The 18,265-nt window shown below is 49.1% G+C and overlaps 1 protein-coding gene across 1 annotated transcript in view; it reads right to left on the reverse strand.

Moving 5' to 3' along the window:
* Positions 1–603: 603 nt before the first annotated feature.
* NSG2 (neuronal vesicle trafficking associated 2) overlaps positions 604–18,265 on the reverse strand; it is a 61,110-nt gene continuing 43,448 nt past the window's right edge. The window contains exons 4-5 of the mRNA XM_003936134.3: positions 5,234–5,344; positions 604–2,472 (exon numbers count right to left, since the gene is read on the reverse strand). Of these exons, the coding sequence (XP_003936183.1) occupies positions 2,281–2,472; positions 5,234–5,344 (303 nt within the window). The 3' untranslated portion in view covers positions 604–2,280. The remainder of the gene's footprint in view (positions 2,473–5,233; positions 5,345–18,265) is intronic.

Consider the following 18,265-nt stretch of genomic DNA (forward strand, 5'->3'; position numbering starts at 1 on the left):
AGTCCCGTAAAGCCTGGGTTTGGACCCCCCCACCCCACTACTCTGCGACAGCCCTCATACTACAGTCTCTTTTTACCCTCTGAGCCTCCATCTCTTCATCTGTCTAATGGGGTCAGTGACCGCTACCTGCCAAGGTCATGCTGAGCCCTAAATGAGCTAATTTAAAAAGGAGTTTTCAACATCTTCCTCCTCACTTGTGGGTAACCACCAGTTGCATTAAGTCAATGGCATCATCACACCTTTATTTTCACATCCAACTCCATAGCCAGACTTCAGGGCCATGATTCTGTGTCACCCACTGCTGTCTTCCCCATGCCCAGCAGAGCCTGGACCTAGAAAGTGCCCAGCAGGCATCGACCACATGAAGGACGTTGAGCTGCCAGACAAGCAGCCAGGTGCACCTCTTGGTCCTTCCTTAGGACCTCAGCACCATCTCAGGCCCCAGTTGCCTGAGGATGGAAGTTCCCGTACAGCCCAATTTTAGCCCCAGCCCAACAGAACATTGCAGGGCTCACCCTGCTCTCTGGAACCCCTGCCACCAGCATCTTCCCCAGCAGTGTTACTGAGCAGGAGATAAAGAATGTTGCAAAGGAAGGTCAAGACTCTCAGACACATCTATCTTTATTTGTTTCCTGTCAGAAAATTTCAAGAATTACACCAAAAAATACTTCAGCCTCTGCTACCTACTGACAAAAATACACCACGAAATTATAAAGCGCTCAGCAGTTTGGCTAGGGACAATCTGTTATTCTGCTTTGGATGACAAATGAATTTACAGGTGACTCAGGGTGATGGGAGGTTGGGGGAGAAGGGAGGAAAAATCAGATGAGAGCGTTGGCAAGATAGTTTGAGCTATGCTAGTCTTATTACCCAGCTGTTGCATACGATGATTTCAGCAACATAGCAAGCCACAAAAAAATACCCTTTACCTGGCCTGTCAGAGACTCGTGAGAAAGTACCACAGCTCAAATAACCAATTCTCTCAGCTGGATCTGGACCTATGGGTCCTGGAGCTGACACCCTACAGAACTGGCCTTCCTGAAACGTTTGTGAGAGGCAGCAGAATGCCTGATGTGGTTCCAGGACACTGGGAGGCCTGGTCAAGGCTGGATGCTGCCCCCTCATCAGGAGCTTCTAGAACTGGGTTGGAGAGTTTGGACAAATGTCTCCTTTTAACACAATGAACTAGGCAAAAGACAGTCCCATTTTTCAGCTTCCTTTAGACATGATTTGGCATTGTGGCGGCCCCAAGCTTCAGATCTCTTCCTGGCTGTCACTTGAGGCTCCTGGCTGGAATCCTATTGTGGTTGCTATTGTTATCAGCACTTCGGGAAACAACAAACAAAAACTTAGAAGTCGGGTGCCTGTGCTTATCACCTATGGCCTGGTGTCAGTCACATGCCCGTCCCGTGCCTTCCTTCTTGGGGCTGTGCCTTCCCTCCCTCCCTCTCCACCCACTGCTGTCTCATCATCATGGGCAGTATCCAGGTGTGGACCTAGAAAATGCAAGAAAATGACAAAGAAAATCTGCCCACTCCTCAGCGTTTGCTGACGCAGAGCCCACCATCTCAGGGTGAGCATTCAGCGCCCAGTCATGTGGGTCTGCCCAGGTCCTAGTATAGAGGCCCAGAAAGTTTGTGCTCATCTTGCAAAATGTACCAGAGGCTGGTACATTTCACTATGGATTGTGTGCATGCTGGGCTTAGAAATGCCAAAATCAGTTCTTCTCTCCAGCTTGGCCATTCCTAATTTCCCATGTTCCTACCCTGCAGACCAGAAGCTAACCAAATAGTCCTGGTCTGTGTCACTCACATATTCTGCACCCCTGGAGCCTCCACTGAAACTACATGTTCTTATCAAAGAAACCCACAGAGTCTGTGCTCTTCACTGCCCTTCAACGTCTTCCGATGGAGCCAGTTTAATGCTTTTTGTTCATATTCTTTGTTTCTTTCCTTTTCTGCTGTTACATTTTCCTAATAAAGAATAAGCAGTGGCTTTAAAAATATCTTACATGGGAACAATCAACACGAAACATGCCTTTGTACATGAGCCTGACTTGGGAACGAATCAACAATACCAAGGAACGAAAAGAAATATCGGTTCAGACAACTCCAGTACACACCATGTTTTTGGTGCGTTCCTCCCCCCACCCTGCCCTGCCCCGCCCCCGCCCCCATATCCCAGGAGTACAGTGTTGTCTTGTAACTGGATCTTGGCTTAGCCAATGGGGGTCCTCCTCTCCACCCCACTCCCCTCCCCCATTCTGGCTGGGGCAGGCCTCTAGTGGCCCTGGGTCTTGGGCGGCTTGGGCTCATGGATGACAGCAGCTGCCGACAGCCACGGCCCGATGGCCCGGGCAGTGCTCTGCTTGGCCACGCTGTAGTGGCTGATGACTGTGTAGAAGCGGCTTCTGGAGTTGGGGTCCTGGGAGGAGTAGTAAGCATCCAGGGAGGCTGGGATACAGCGTTTGTGCTGGGGAAGAAAGAGACAGAGTCAGGGGTCGTTCAACAAACTGCTCCCCATCTGCCCAGCAACACAGTCACCCTGACTGGGGCACAGCTGCATCCGGCTCTCAGACACAGGGCAGGTGACAGCTCCTGACCTGGTCCTGGCATGTAGCAGCCTTCCCAAAACCAGCACCAGCACAAACATCAAAGCTCCACTTAGAAGAAGCCAGATGACCTGAACCTGATATTGACAGTGATTCAAGCCAGCCTTCTCTGCAGACTGTCAGACTGTAGTGGATGCTGTAGGGACCCCCACAGACCCCCTTCTAGCTGGCTGATTCACCTGTCTCCTGGTTACCTCTTTGGGCCATTGCTCACAACCAATAACTGTTTATTTCTTCCTTCCTTTATTTATTTATTTATTTTTTGAGACGGAGTTTTGCTCTTTTTGCCCAGACTGGAGTTCAATGGCACAATCTTGGCTCACTGCAACCCCTGCCTTCTGGGTTCAAGCAATTCTCCTACCTCAGCTTCCCAAGCAGCTGGGATTACAGGCATGTGCTACCATGCCTTGCTATATTTTTTGTTTTTTATGAAGATGGGGTTTCACCATGTTGGTCAGCTGGTCTTGAACTCCAGACCTCGGGTGAGCCACCTGCCTCGGCCTCCCAAAGTGCCAGGATTACAGGCGTGAGCTACCACACTCGGCCTATTTCCTCCATTTTATACAGGCATCTCTTTTCTCTTATACCGAAAGTCATGGTTCCTAACAACATTGACGTAATGGTAAATTTGCATTATGCCACTATTTATATAGAACAGTCACAAAATAGCACCAATATTACTACTAAGAGGTAATGAACCTGGGGACTGCCGTACGAACTTGGAGGTTTCTCTGCAGCTCTGTGAGTCCTTAGAATACACTTCACTGAAGGTGTGAGGTCCACATGCTGTCATCTACAACCAGTTGAAAGATTTATTTTCTTTGCATGTTTATGTCCTTAACTTGACATAGAGCTAGGTTCTTCAAACAATGAACCTCTTCTTTCTTCTCATTTATTTGTAAATATGTCAAACATTTACATATTTCAAGGACAAATATTTAGGAATACAGATCCAGAGAAGCCTCGCGTCCATCCCTGGCCCTCCACTCTGTTCCCAACCTTCCTCCTGAGGAATCGTTTTTATTAATTTTTTAAATTTATACTTCCTGAATTTCTTTCAAAAAGCAAAAAGCTTTCACCTCCCCTTCTCCCACACTCGGGCAGGACCTTCCTTCCGTCATTCACCCTTGCTATCTCAGAGAGTGTTCTCTGCCCATGGATACAGGCCTTCCTTACTTATTTTCCCAGTTGTAGTGAAGTTCACTGTGTGGATATGTCACAGTTTATTCAACTGTTCCCATTTCAAGTCTTCCAGAGCCTCAGGTGCTGACCACTTGGACTGTAATCCAGGAAGTCAGATCCAAACCCCCTCCATGAAAGTCTAGGAAGTCAGATTACACTCTCGGTGGAGTGTATTCTAAGGACACACAGAGCTGTAGAGAAACCTCCAAGTTCGTTTGGTAGTCCCCAGGTTCATCACCTCTTAGTAGTAGTAACATTGGTGCTATTTTGTAACTGTTCTATGTATATTGTAGGATAATGCAAATGCATCATTACAAGAACGTTGTTAGAAGCCAAGACTTTTGATATAAGAGAAATGAGATACAAGTATAAAATGCAGGAAATAGACATCATTGGCTGTGAGCAATGACCCAGAGAGGCAGCCAGAGGACAGGTGAGTCAGCCAGCTAGAGGCGGTCAGATTGGAGTGCAGTCTGGGTAGTGCAGAAGTGAAGGACACATACTTTCAGGCTGACACACTTCCCATTTGATCTCCCCACACAGAAACATCATCATTGCCATGTCTTGGAAAACCCTTTTAACTAAACACTCTCTAGGTGTAATTCCTCATATGTGAAATGGGAACCAAAGAAACTTTATTTCTCAGAGTGGTCGTGCAGCCCAACTGAGATAATGTTTAAGGCAACGTCTAGGAAATGGTCTGATGTGTTAGAGATACAAATGGTAATTATAAATATTAACAGTTAGCTCTGTTAGCTCTGAAACAGACTCTGTCTTTATTGGAACTAACATTTGTTGGGAGCTCATTATCAAATAGGCCCTTTGTTAACAGATTTTACTTAAATTCTCTTTAAGGTCTCCCGAAAATCCTGGGAGCAGGCATTATCAGCCCCCATTTTGCAGGTGAGAAAATGAGGTTCAGAGGGGCAAGGACACCCCCAGAGGTCATGTAGTAGGTTTCGTTCTTTCAGAGGAGTTTAATCAGATCATGGGTCAAGGGGAGGGGCCCAGCTGTGAGACTTGGAGACAGAGCTTCAAAGAACCTCTGAAGCCCCAGCCCTGCCTTCACAGCTCTGGAGGGCCTTCCCTGCAAGGGGAAGCACACAGCCGTCAAGCCAGGAAGACCCGTGTCAAGCCGAGGTTTCCCAAGATGGAACAGTCCATGTCAAGAGGTAGCGAGCTTCCCTCACCGCTGATGTGCTGTCGAAGCTGGACCACCTCCTGACCCTGGAAAGCACCGTCCTGGGGGGGGAATTCTACTGCATACTGGAGACAGTCCCTCACGAAAACTTGGAAACTCCTTGCGAAACACACATTACATTTTAAGTAGTCAGTAGGGAGGTTGTCACAACCAGAATTTGAACACCAGTGAAAAGAAGACATTGATCGACCCTCTAACTGAACTTGACAGTGACCTGGGGCTACCCAACCACCTCTTACCTTATAGACAAATCCCTCTGGGCAGCTGTGGTCATAGGTGAAGGCTTTGTAAACCACCAGGAACACGATGCAGGCAAGGAAAGCTAGGGCCAGGCTGACAAGGATGGTGACCTGCGGGAACACAGAATTGAGACTCTGCCCACCTTTAGTCCCTGCATGCAGCTGTCAGAACCTGGAACTGGCAGGCAGCATGGTGTGCTAGAAAGGGCGACAGGCCCAAGGAACTGGCTCTGTTTTGGCTTTGTTGCTAACTTGCAGTCTTAGGCAAATCACCTGTGCTGTTTGGGCCTCAGTTTTCCCCTTCTTCAGAATAATCTCTGAAGCTCTTTTTTTTTTTTTTTTTTGAGACAGAGTCTTGCTCTGTCACCCAGACTGGAATGTAGTTTCGTGATTTCAGCTCACTGCAACCTCCGCCTCCCAGGTTCAAGTGCTTTTCCCTACTTCAGCCTTCCGAGTAGCTGAAATTATAGGTGCCTGCCACCACACCCGGCTAATTTCTGTATTTTTTAGTAGAGACAGGGTTTCACCATGTTGGTCAGGCTGGTCTTGAACTTCTGACCTCAGGTGATCTGCCCACCTTGGCCTCCCAAAGTGCTGGGATTACAGGCATGAGCCACTGCGCTTGGCCACTCCTTTCTGCTTTCAAATGTGATTTTCCCCTCATTTTACTTTTCCTGCTACCTGTGTGGGCTGTGGGGGGCTGGTCATTAAGCTGTCACTTCCAGTGCTTCCTGCTTTCCATCCCCCCTTCCCCCACCAGCGGTGCATTCCCATCTCGGACATCAACTGCCTCTTTCCCCCTGTTTGCACATCTAATACACACCTTCGACACATTCCCAAACCAAATTCCCACTCTCCTCCCAAAACAGACGTGCTCCGCCTGCATTCTTCTTCATCTCGGAAAACTTCAACTTCGCGTTTACAGTCACTCAGGCCAAATAGCTCAGGCATCCTTGATTCCCTTTTTCTTACACATCACATCCAATCTACCAGAAGGAACCATCATTTCTGCCTTCAAATACACCCATAATCTGACCACTTCTTACCACCTTGATAATTTCCAACTTGGGTACCAGCCATCATCATCTCTCACCTGCACCATCTAACAGGCTTCTAACTAGTGGTGACTTTCTTGTACTCTTGGATATATTCAGCACACAGTAACCAAACAGAGCTTCGTAAAAATCGAGAACAAAGCAGGGGCCAGGTGCAGTGGCTCATGCCTGTAATCCCAGCAATTTGGGAGGCTGAGGAGGGCAGATCACTTGAGGTCAGGAGTAAATGACCAGCCTGGCCAACATAGTTAAACCCCATCTCTACTAAAAATACCCAAAAAAAAAAAAACCAAAAAACAAAAATAGCCGAAGATGGTGGCGGGCACCTATAATCCCAGCTACCCAAAAGGCTGAGGCAGGATAATTGCTTGAAACCGAGAGATGGAGGCTGCAGTGAGCTGAGATCACGCCACTGCATTCCAGCCTGGGTGACAGAGTGAGACTTCATCTCAATAAATAAATAAATAAAACAAAGCATGGCCCTTTTCTGCTTGAAAGCATGCAGTGGTCTCCAGCTCATTCAGAGCATAAACCCAGTTCCTATCCACTACCTGAAATAACACTTAAAAAAAGAATACAACCCAAACAAAGTGGGGTCACCATCAGGATTCATCTGAAAGCAGTAACTGGCTAACTTCAGAGGCACCTCTGGGCTTGTGCTGATCCCATCCCACCACCTATGTACAAGGGGGCAGGGAAGCTCCCGTGATACTGAGGCATCTAACATTACAAGCAGAATTTCTGTGTGTGTTATTTTTTAAAGCTGATGACCCTTTCAGTCAGTTGGCCTATAAATATGGTAGGATTCTTCTCATGGAGAAAAGGTTCCTTTTGACTCAGAAAAAGAATAAAATTAACTTTGGGAGTGCCCGTGCCATCTCTTTCCCACCCCAGGGCATGTTTATAAGGACAGGAGTCGATATTGCTTCAAAACTCTGGAGTTGCTTGTCGGCAGTTTTAAATACTGGATGGGAAGAATTTGAAAAGGAAAAGAGGAAGGTGGAGACGGAGAGGATTCTGTCCGAATCCCACAGGCAGACACTGTCCTTGAGCGACTCCTCATGAGTGTGTGTATGAATTTTTAAGATAATACCGTGTAACATTCAGTTTTAAGCTACTGTTGACACAGTGTGATGTCCCTTCTCTCCATTACCCGGAGCCGGCAGTTGAAGCCTGTTGCATGCTCATCAGCCTCCTGCCCTGCATTGGAGTGAGAACAGTATGGGGTGAGATGATGCCACAGATCAGTCCAATATCACCCAGGCAAGAGGTGGAGCTGAAGTGGAGAACTCAACAGAAGCTGGACTTAAAGTAAGAGATACCCTGAAGACATATAGGCACCCTAGGAACATCCTATCTGAATAGTACAGGAAAGGGGGCCACCTAGGACCGCTACTCACCAATGCTGAGGACCTAGGAACATGTGATCAACATGTATTTGGAGCAGAGAGATAAAGTAATTTAAAATTCCCAGATTTCCCAATAGCCAAAAGATGGAAACAGCCCAAATTTCCATCCACTAATGAATAAATAAACGAATTGTTGTCTATCCATGCAGTGGAATGTTATTCAGCCATGAAAGGGAGTGAAGGACCAGCTGCAGATGCAAACAGCCCTTCCAAATACGATGCTGAGCCAAAGGACCCCAGATGCCAATGGCCACATGTCATGTGATTCCATCTGATGAGATACCCAGGACAGGGAAAGGCACCGAAACTGGAGGCCACTAGGACTAGGGAGTCAGGGGCAATGGGGAATGACTGATAAGGGGCATTGGGTTTCCTTTTGGGGTGATGAACATGTTTTCAAACTGGACAGAAGAGATGGTTGCACAACATTATGAATGCACTAAATGCCACTGAACTGTACATTTCAAAGTCATTAAGTTTATGTTATGTGAGGTTTACCTTAGTTTCTTAAAACAGATTCCCAGAGTTCAGGGAGCAGCCTGGCAGCTGCAGCTCTGCACTGGGAGCAGGGAGCCAATTTCCTAAGTGGTGACTCTTTCTGATAAAGGGACATTAAAATCCTGCTGTCATCCCTTCCCTGAGCGCATCTGGGCCCAGCTAAGAGAGCTGCCTATGAGAGATGGGGACACCTAGTCGCAGGCTCATCCACGACTACAGTGCAGCTGCAGAGCTCGTGCATAGGCAGGAGGGAGTTCAGAGCCTCAGCTTCAGCCTGCCATTGCCTCTAGCCTGATGCAGGGTCTGAGGGAGCTCCTAGAAAGCCTCCCATCAGAATGACCATGTGCAAACCCCAACCCTTGCCTAGGCAGAGTCCCAGGCCTCTTGGAAGACTCAGGAGCCTGGAAAGGCGTCCCAACATGGGTATGGACATGCCCAGACAGGGCTGGATGCGGCCGCTGATTAGCAGCAAGTTAATAAAGGGCTCCTAGGAGCTGGTGTAGGACCCAGCAAGCCTGCCTGTGGGACAGGTTCCCTTTACAGGGCGGGCTCTTCCACTGCTAACATACCCTGAGTTAAGAAATCCCGGCTGGGCACGGTGGCTCACGCCTGTACTCCCAACACGTGGGGAGGCCAAGGGAGGTGGATCATAAGGTCAGGAGATCGAGAACATCTTGGCCAGCATAGTGAAACCTTGTCTCTACTAAAAATACAAAAATTAGCCAGGCATGGGAGCGCACCTGTAGTCCCAGCTACTCTGAAGAGAACCCAGAAGGTGGAAATTGCAGTGAGCCGAGATTGCACCACTGCACTGAAGCCTGAGCAACAGGGCGAGAATCTGTCCCCACCAAAAAAAGAAAAGAAAAGAAATCCCAAATAGGAACTGCAGGGGCTGATTCACTGAAGCGCCACCAAGGCTAGAGAGCATGAGCACAGAGCAGGTCTCCAGCAAGTGTTTTTGGAAACAGAAAAGGGCGGGAGGGAGGCCCCTTTCAGGTAGTGGTTTCAAACCCCGCTTCACATTAGAAACAGCTGAGGAGCTAGGAAATGCTGATGCCTAGGTTTCCACCACCCTCATGGATTCTAATTCCATGAGTCCAAGACAAGGCTCCCCAGGTAATTACAACGTGCAACCAGGAAGAGAACCACTGCTCCAGTAGGACTGCCTGTGAGTGGTTCTCAGGAAGCTGCGCATGTTGGAATCCCCTGGGATTCAAATGTTTCCAGTGATCCTGGTGCTCTAGCCCCACCTCGAACCAATTACACCAGAATCTCTGGAGGTGCAGTCCAGGCAGGTGGTCCCCACATGCAATCAGTACTGTGTGCTGACACTTGCCAGGTGCCCTCCATGACTGTCAGAGTCAGGGGTCTAATGCTGATTGGTTGCCACAGGTGCAGCCCGTGGGATTCGGCCCAAGCAGGACCAACTTCTGCCAGGCCGCGTCATCTGTTCCATGACCCCAGAATTAGGCTGAATGGAGGCTGTTCTAGCTGAAGGAGAGTTTGCCTCCCTGCCCTGAATTTTGGTAAGTTCTGCAACTGAAGGCCAATCACTCCCTGAGTCTGCGGAGATCAGACAGTACATTGTGGCCAATCAGGCACAGGCCCTCTCTTGAGGCCTCACAGTCTACAGGGGGAGAGAGAGATGGACTGACGGATGCAGACACTTGCAAAGCAGAGGCAACACCATGACTGAGGCCATCAGCACAGGGGGCTTCTGGACCTAATCAGCCTGGGGGTGGGGGCAAAACGGACGTCCTCTTGGAGGATGTGACATCAGAAGTGACATCATGGAAGTACATTAGGACTAGGGGGGGAAGAAAGCTCTGAGCAGAAGAAATGGCATCAGCCATGGACAGAACATGGAGAGCACACAGGCTGTTCTGGAGGCATCATAGGCCTTGGCATGGCTGACCCAAGGGGTGTAAGTGATGGGGAAGCCTGGGGGCCTGGGCAGGGGGCGGAGAACACATTACACTTGGACTTGATCTCAAGGACAACAGGGAGTCAGTGACGGTTCTAAGCAGGGAAACAACAGCGTCAGAATTATGTTTCAGAGGGATGTCTCTGGGGCAACAGGAGGCAGGTTTGCGGGGGGAGGCTGAAGGCAAGGAGGCCAGTGGGAAGGCATGTCCCAGGTGCTGAGGTCAGACGGGGCAGTGGGGTGGAGTCAATGGCCTAAGATGGCATCGGAGCTGAGCACAGCACCGTGCGACAAGAGGAGGAAGGGCCAGGTCAGGCGGGCGAGCTCCACATGCAAGCTTTCTGGATTCTGGCTCAGAGTTGGCAATGGTTGCTGGGGTGGGGCAGGAGCTGGAGAGTCCTGGTTTAGTTCCAAGATGAGATTTCCTACAGGCAGGTTTCAGTTCTGCGAGGCAGCCTGCTGAACCTGGTCTCCCCATTTCTGGTGGATTGGTGAAATTCAGAGGCCCCATGTGCCTGATTCCAGCAATAAAGCTCCACCGTGCAGGACCAGCCTAAGAGGGCCGGGGAGAGAAACTCCCACTTCCCTGCAAAGCACCTCTGAACATGAAAGCCGGACTCCACATCAATATTTATTGACTCAGTTCATATAACCTCCATCCTCAGGGACGTTCTAAAGCCCTTGGTTTCACCTCTTGAATTTAACAACCTGAGCCTCGCAATAGACAGCTCGCTAGTTCTCCAGCGCTAGACTGGAGGATTTCTGCACCACAGAACCACACTCCCTCTGTTCCCATCTCCCCTCATCCACTCACTCAGCCACTCATCATCCGCTCAGTGCAAGCCTATTAAAGGACCTACTGTGAGCCGGAGGCTGTGCACAGTCATTGCCTCAAGGAGCTCACAGAAGGGAGACAGTCAGACATTCAATGAACAAATCACCAAACAGTCACAAACCAAGCCCTGAGTGTGGTCTGAACAGGGCACACGAGGGAGCCCTTTGATGGGACGGTCCTGAAAGCGAGAGGGGACTGGGCTCCAGGCAGCCCTGGGCCAGAGCCCTGCAACATTCCGAGCTTCCCAGAGATCCTACAAGGAAGAGGAGCTTGAGGTTCCAGAGGGCCTAGAAGGAGCAGTCTGGCTGTGACAGAGGGGACAAGGAGGAGAGAGCGCTGAGATGAGGCTGGAAGGACGTCAGGGGCCAGCCCTGCAGGGCTTTGGAGGCCAGTATCACCCTTGCCCTGCCCAAGAGAGGAGCTCCCCACAGAGGCAGCCCTGGTCCCCCTCAGCCACCCTCCAGCCTCACGTGCCTCTCCCCACTGGCTCATACTGTCCCCTCCAGCCCCTGAGAGCTCCTGTAGTTGCTTCTCCAGACCTGGAGCCCCCGTGCACCCTTCCTCAGCAAGGAGAACATCTTGGCATTCAGCTCCAGCCCTGAACCCCCAATCTGTCCCCACTCTGTAGACGGAGCCTGCTTCAGCTCCTCCTTTACTGGAGCACACTGCATCCCCATCCCCCCTCATGCCTCCCAGCCACCTTCTGCCGGGAAGGCCTTGGGCAGCAAGTGAGTGGCACCCTTTTCTCTGTGCCCGGCACAGTGGCTCATACAAAGTGGGGACCAGAAACATTTCCTGAACTGCAGTGTTGAGTTGAATTAGGACCAGAGAGAGACAGACAGACAGACACACACACACACACATACAGTCATACACACAGATACACACACACACACAGAGATACACATACACACACAGACACACACACAGAGACACACACTCACACACACAGAGACACACACACAGATACACACAGAGACACACACACTGAGAGAGAAAGGCACACACACACAGAGACATAGACACACACACACAGAGACACACACACAGTAACACACAGTTACACACACAAGGAGAAAGACACACACACACAGGCATACACACACGCAGCCTCCCCCAGACATCCACAAGCAGGCAGACATGCAACCTGGCCCAAACGGTGCCACGTGCAGCTGGAGTGGCGCGCTGAGCACCTGCGTGTCTCCTCCTGTGCTTTTCCCCCTCCTCAGCCCCGCCGACCACCAACCCCACATGTGCCTGACAAAAGCACCTCAGCCTTGAGAAGAATCAGGGTTTGGGTTAGCACCCAAGGTTCCTCTTTAGGCTTGTGAGATTCGAGAGAGAAGAGAGGAAGAACTCAAAATAGAGCATGGAGTTGGCGACTCTGGCAAAGATGTGCTGGGTCTACAGTCACAGCGACCGCTGCCCCACAACCCTCACTCCACCTAATCACAGTGGCAGGAGTCATAACGATCCTAACAGACGCTAAGAGTGACTGGGAACGCAGTGTACACTATCATCGCAATCATATGAGGTAGAATTATCATCTCCATTTTGCTGATGGAGAAAGTGAGGCTCTGAGAGGTGAAATGACTTGCCCAAGGTTCCTTAGTTGGCAAAAGGTAAGTCCAGAAAAGGCACCAAGGTGTCTCATGGGCACCTTGACCTCACCACACCCATGACCAGCCTCAGTGTCTGACCCTTATCGGTGACAGGAGGCGGCGCTGCCCACCACATCTGGGGCCTGACTCAGCAGCGAGCCCTGCCTCCACTTCTCCCCCAGAGCCATGCCCAGTCAGATAGCAGCTCTGGCAGCTTCTGCCTCTGACATGGCTTATTTATCTCCCCCTGCCCCCATCTTCATCATAAGCCCCCCGGGGCAGACTACCATCACCTGTCCCCTGGGTGCAGCAGGCTCCTGGCTGCCCCTGGGCTTCCAGTCCACCCTAGACTCTCCAACAAGCCATCTTGGTCACGCTGCCTCCCTGATGAACGAGCCGCCACCACACCTGCAGGATCAGGGTTCATCTCCTTGGCAGAGCAGACAAGACCCTTCTGCATTTAACCTCCATTCCCCTTTCAGCCCCAACCCTGGCCCTCCAAGCTCCAGACACCCTAGTTTTCCCCACCCCCGTGATCTTGCAGCTGCTGGCCTCTGCCCAGAATGCCAGTTCCCACTCCCCACCCCGTCAAGTCCCTGCTCACCCTAGACTCAGCTCAACTATCTCCTCCTCCCCAAAGACTTCCCCAAAAGTCCTCGGGCAATTTTGAGCCGCTACTCTGTCTAGTCACAGCTCTTCCAGACACTTCTCCTAGGCCACTGTAATTAACCTCACCTGTCTGCTGCCCCTGCTGGGACGCAGTGCGGGGGTAATATTTCCCACTTCCACGAACTGGGCACTGATCGTGCCAGGTACTGTTCTTGGCACTGCACATGGATTTGCTCTTGCTAACCCTGCAACAGTCCTATGAGGTACGTGCTATTGTATCTTCAATTTTAAGATGAGAAGACTAAGGCACAGAGAGGTTGCATAATTTTCTCAAGGTCACACAGCTCATGAAGTAATACAGTCAGGCATCTGGTTATATGTAGGATGGCCTGGGCTCTTAGCCTATGCTATGCTCCTCACAAAGCCTGGCTGAGATACTTATTTATTCACTAAATATTAACTGAGCGCTTACAGTGAGTCAGAGATAACTGCACCCATTGGGCACACAAAGAGCACAGAGACGTCCCTGCTCGAGTGAAGCCTGCCTTTAATCTTTTGAGTGAGTTTCCTTTTCTGTCAAAGGGGAATTCTAACAACATCTGCCTCTTGGAGTTCTGAGGGTTACATGGGATAATGCATGTGGGGCCTGACGGTGGGTTGAGTGGTGGCCCCCAAAATATATGCCCACACCAAATCTCCAGAGCCTGTCAATGTGATCTTATTTGGAAAGGGATCCTTGCAGATATAATGAAGTTAAGAATCTTGAGATGAAACCATCCTGGATTATGCAGGTAGGGCCTTAATTCAAGCAGCGCCCTTATGAGAGACATGCAGAGGGAGACAGACCCACAGAGAGAAAAGAGGCCACGTGAAACGGGAGGCGGGATTTGAGCGATGCATCCACAAGCCTGGGAATGCCTGCACTCACCACAAGCCAGAAGAGGTAAGGAGACATTTCTTCCCTGGAGACTTCGGAGGAAACAGGGCCCTGCCAGCACCTCAGTTGTGAACATCTGACATCCTGAACCGTGAGAGAACAAGCTTCTGTTGCATTAAGCCACACAGTTTATGGCCATTTGTTTTGGCAGCTCCAGGAAATGAATATAGCGTCCTCCCACAGTGCCTGATGTACATGCTACAAATGTGGGCTCCTCTGTTCCCCATATTGTCGCCATGCTCCTCAGCATGGACTTCAAAAGCTCCAGCCACTCAGAAAAACTGTCATATGAACTCCTCTTGCATATCTTTTCAGCCAGTCTCCCCTTGGTGAACTCCTAGTCATGCTTGAAAACCCAACTCACCAGGTCACTTCCTCTGAGAAGCCTTCCTTTGCATATTTGTGCTTTCACCTATACTTTGTGCGTCCATCTACCACTTAGCACTCAGCCCACTGGATCTCAGTTGTTCATTGTGTGCATTACATGGACAGAAACCAAATCTTATTCCCAACTTGCAACTCATGACCTGGCATGGGATAGGGGAGAGGCTAATTCATTGCCTAGCCCACACCTTATCCTCATTTTTGGTACAAAGCACTGGCTGCAGTGAGTTTTCAGGACCTGTCTTAACTGTTCTACAGCTTGACAGGGTGACTGAAGGGAAGGGAAGAACCCAGTTGGATGAAATCACTGCATGTAGCCATCTGAAGTATAGTTTGTCTGATGCTGGAGGAATTCTTAGTTGACCCTGAAGTGACCTCTTTGTCTACCTGCTGTGCTCCTCAAAGATGAGAAGCTTCTTTCTGACAACTGGCAGAATTGGACCCCGCATTCTGGAAAATATTTAGGCAGTTTTCTGCAGTAACTATGGTCACATCGTGACAGGGGTCAATCTGGCTTCTGCTCCTGATAAGCTGTGTGACCCTGGGTAAGATGCTTCATTTCTCTGAGTCTCTCTTTCTTCATCTGTTAAATGGGGACCAAAAAAAATCAACCCCACCCCACAGAATTGCTGTAAACATTAAATGAGATGGTGCCTATAGATTGCCTGGTATTGGTCCAGCCTATGGGCTTACCTGATAATAACAATCACTAGTTGACTATTCAATAATTGAGCTAAGCATTTTGACAAGTGATTGTTATGTACGATATCCTTTAAACCTCGTGATAGCCCTGGAAGCTGAATTATTACCCCCACTCTACAGCTATAGAAACTAAAGCACAGAGAGGTTTAGTAACTTGTCTGAGGCCACATGGTAACTGAACAAGTACAGCCTCCTTAGAACTCTGGAGTATCTGATTCTAAAGCCTTCAGCCCTAACCATACCTTAACTGGCCTTGTGATACATATTTTCCTGTCTTGCAGCTACATTTGCTTGTAATGGTGCAATGAAGTAAATCATCATGTACAATGTGTATTATAAACTTATCCTAGGAAGATATGTCACCACCCAGGTAGAAACCTCAGGAATTAGGAAGACAGTGGAGAACACCAAAAACCCTTCCACTGTCAAGCCAGGACACTGATCTGGGACCCTCACTGTGTCAGGAAACATAAACTTAATTAACACTCAGGTACTGCCACACCTTGGCACCACAGTGCTCAATAAACCACTCTTTTTTATGAAGAATGCAAACCCTAGAAACCTCAAAGCAATAGAACTACTCACATCAGGGAAATTAAACTTTGTGGGGAAATAAAAATAGGGCTGCCAAACAGACATTTGTCTTCTGTATGTGGCAGCTAGAACCTCCAGAGACAGAATTAGCCCTCCTGCCACCTTGTTCCTGGCTGAGCCCCAAAGATCCTGACAATAGGGCTTGAGCAGAAAGTTCAAAGGGATTGCAACCTCTGTAAATTCTGCCCAGATGACACCCGGATTTTCCTAGCCCTTCCCCTAGTACCAAGTAATGAATGAAACAGAGCCTTTGAAGCCAGAAGGTCTAGACTGAAAGCTCAGATCACCACCTGCTCACTACATGAACCTGGGGAAGTTGGCTTACCCTTTGGAATCCTCAGCTTACTTCTCTGAAGGATAGGTGACACTGATGGCGGCCTCCCCCTTGCTGTTGGATGGCGGGGCATGGTAGTACATAAAAGCCCTCAGGATGGGCCTGGCATATCCTAGTAAATGCCTAGCCTCTCCTGGGAATGCGTTTAGTTAATTAGCATACATGGAATGCATACATGCGTTACAATACTTTATGCCCTTGAAACTCCGTGGAGTAGGGGCTATCAATGCGCCCATTGTACAATGTTGTATCAGACATAAATGGAAAGACTACACATATGTGAGGGTCAGGGTGATGATTATAACTCGGACCTGTCTAACTCAGAAGCCCAGCTGGCTAACCATATGTTATGCTGCCTATACACCTACAATGATATCAGAGTTCATTTTTATTAAAATTTATTGTACCATTATTATAAGAACAATATTGAAAGCCCAAAAGGAAAAACACCTATTATGATACTGCCATCAATTCCCCATAGGATTTTACAGGCTTGCTTCTTGTTCCCACTCACATGCATTCCAGCACAAATCTTAATCCTTCTGTTCCATCCCATTTTACACACTGTGGCCCCTCCAACTTTGTATAATCACATGGAGCATGCTCACGCACCAAGTCTGGGCCACCTCAGAATCCAGACAGGCCTTGACCTCACCATCTATACAGTGGCTCTAAATAATTTCACTAATGTACAAAAAACTGTCATGAGGTACAACCGAGATGATTAATGCAAAAAGAAAGAGTGCCATGTAAATGCTTAAGTGACAAATAAACGCTTCTTGCTGTCATTGCTATTTTTATAATTATGTATCATCTATGAATTTGGTTTGGGTATCTCCTCAGCATGAAGCCATTGGGTATTACTCTGTGTTGCCTGGGTATTACACTGTATTACATCTGCGGTCCAAACTCCCCAACCAACCGACAGCCCCTCAAGGGCAGGACCATATCCTCTGTGTCTGAGCTTACCCAGAGTCCGACGGCCCCATCCTTTAAGGGTTTTGCTGACGATTCACATGAATGGGGCAGAAAAGCACCTTTGACGTGGGTCATTTCCTCTCTGAGCCTTCCTGCCTGTCCCACCCTATCCATTCTCCCTGTTGGCCACCAAAAGTCTCTTCTTAAATTACTCTTCTGAACATTGCATGGTGGGGCTAAAAGCCCTCCCCTGACTTCCCATCTCCTGCTACAGCAGGTCTGTGACTTGACTAAGCATCACAGCCATCTAAGGGGACTGGTAAGATGCACAGTCCTGAGTACACATAGATTCTGATCCCCTCGTCCTGCTATAACACCTAGAAATCAGCATTTTCCATACAAATCCAGGTGGTTTGAATGCAAGTATCCTGGAGACTGTCACTGGAGCAAGACAACGTTCAAAATCCTTTGGTTTCTGAATAAAGCAGGACAAGAAACTGACATCCTTAAATCATCAGCTACTCAGCACTTGACAAGTATCATCTCACTAAGTCCTACCCAAGATTCCATAAAGTGAGGACTGTTGATATTCCTGGTTTTCAGATGGCAAAACTGGGGCTTGGACAAGTCGGGTAAATTGTGGATTAAATAATGGATTATCCCAGCCCATTAGTTAGTAGGGACTCAAGACCTAGATGCCAGGTTTGTCTGGATCCAAAACACGTGTTCTTTCTGGCCCCTGATTACCTGTCCCACTTCACCAATTGTTCCTGCCCCAGAAACACACACACACACACACACACACACACACATACACACACACACACACACACATACACACATACACATACACACACACAAGACAGTCCGAGTTCCTGAAAGTTCTAGGCTGTCTGCTACTGGCATGCCTTCCATGGCTTCCCACTTGGAGGGTGCCCCACACACACACCAGAAAGCCTTCCCAGACTTCCCCCATGAGCAAGGCCCCTCCAGGGCTCCCAAGGCCATCATTTCCAGCTGTGGCCACACATCATATGTGCTATCACAGCCTCATGACACATCAGCCTGTCCCAGCAGTCCATGAGCTATTCAAGAGTAGGGCCTGTGCCTCGGTGGTCACCTGCCCAGCTCTTGGCCAAAGGACACACAGGTGAACTCGGAAGAACTCACATCTATTTGCTCCAGCCAACCTCAAAAGACAGGCCCCAGAAGAGGGCCAGAACATCCCCCTC

This window comes from Saimiri boliviensis, chromosome 20 (genome assembly GCF_048565385.1).
Source record: "Saimiri boliviensis isolate mSaiBol1 chromosome 20, mSaiBol1.pri, whole genome shotgun sequence".
NCBI lineage: Eukaryota > Metazoa > Chordata > Mammalia > Primates > Cebidae > Saimiri > Saimiri boliviensis.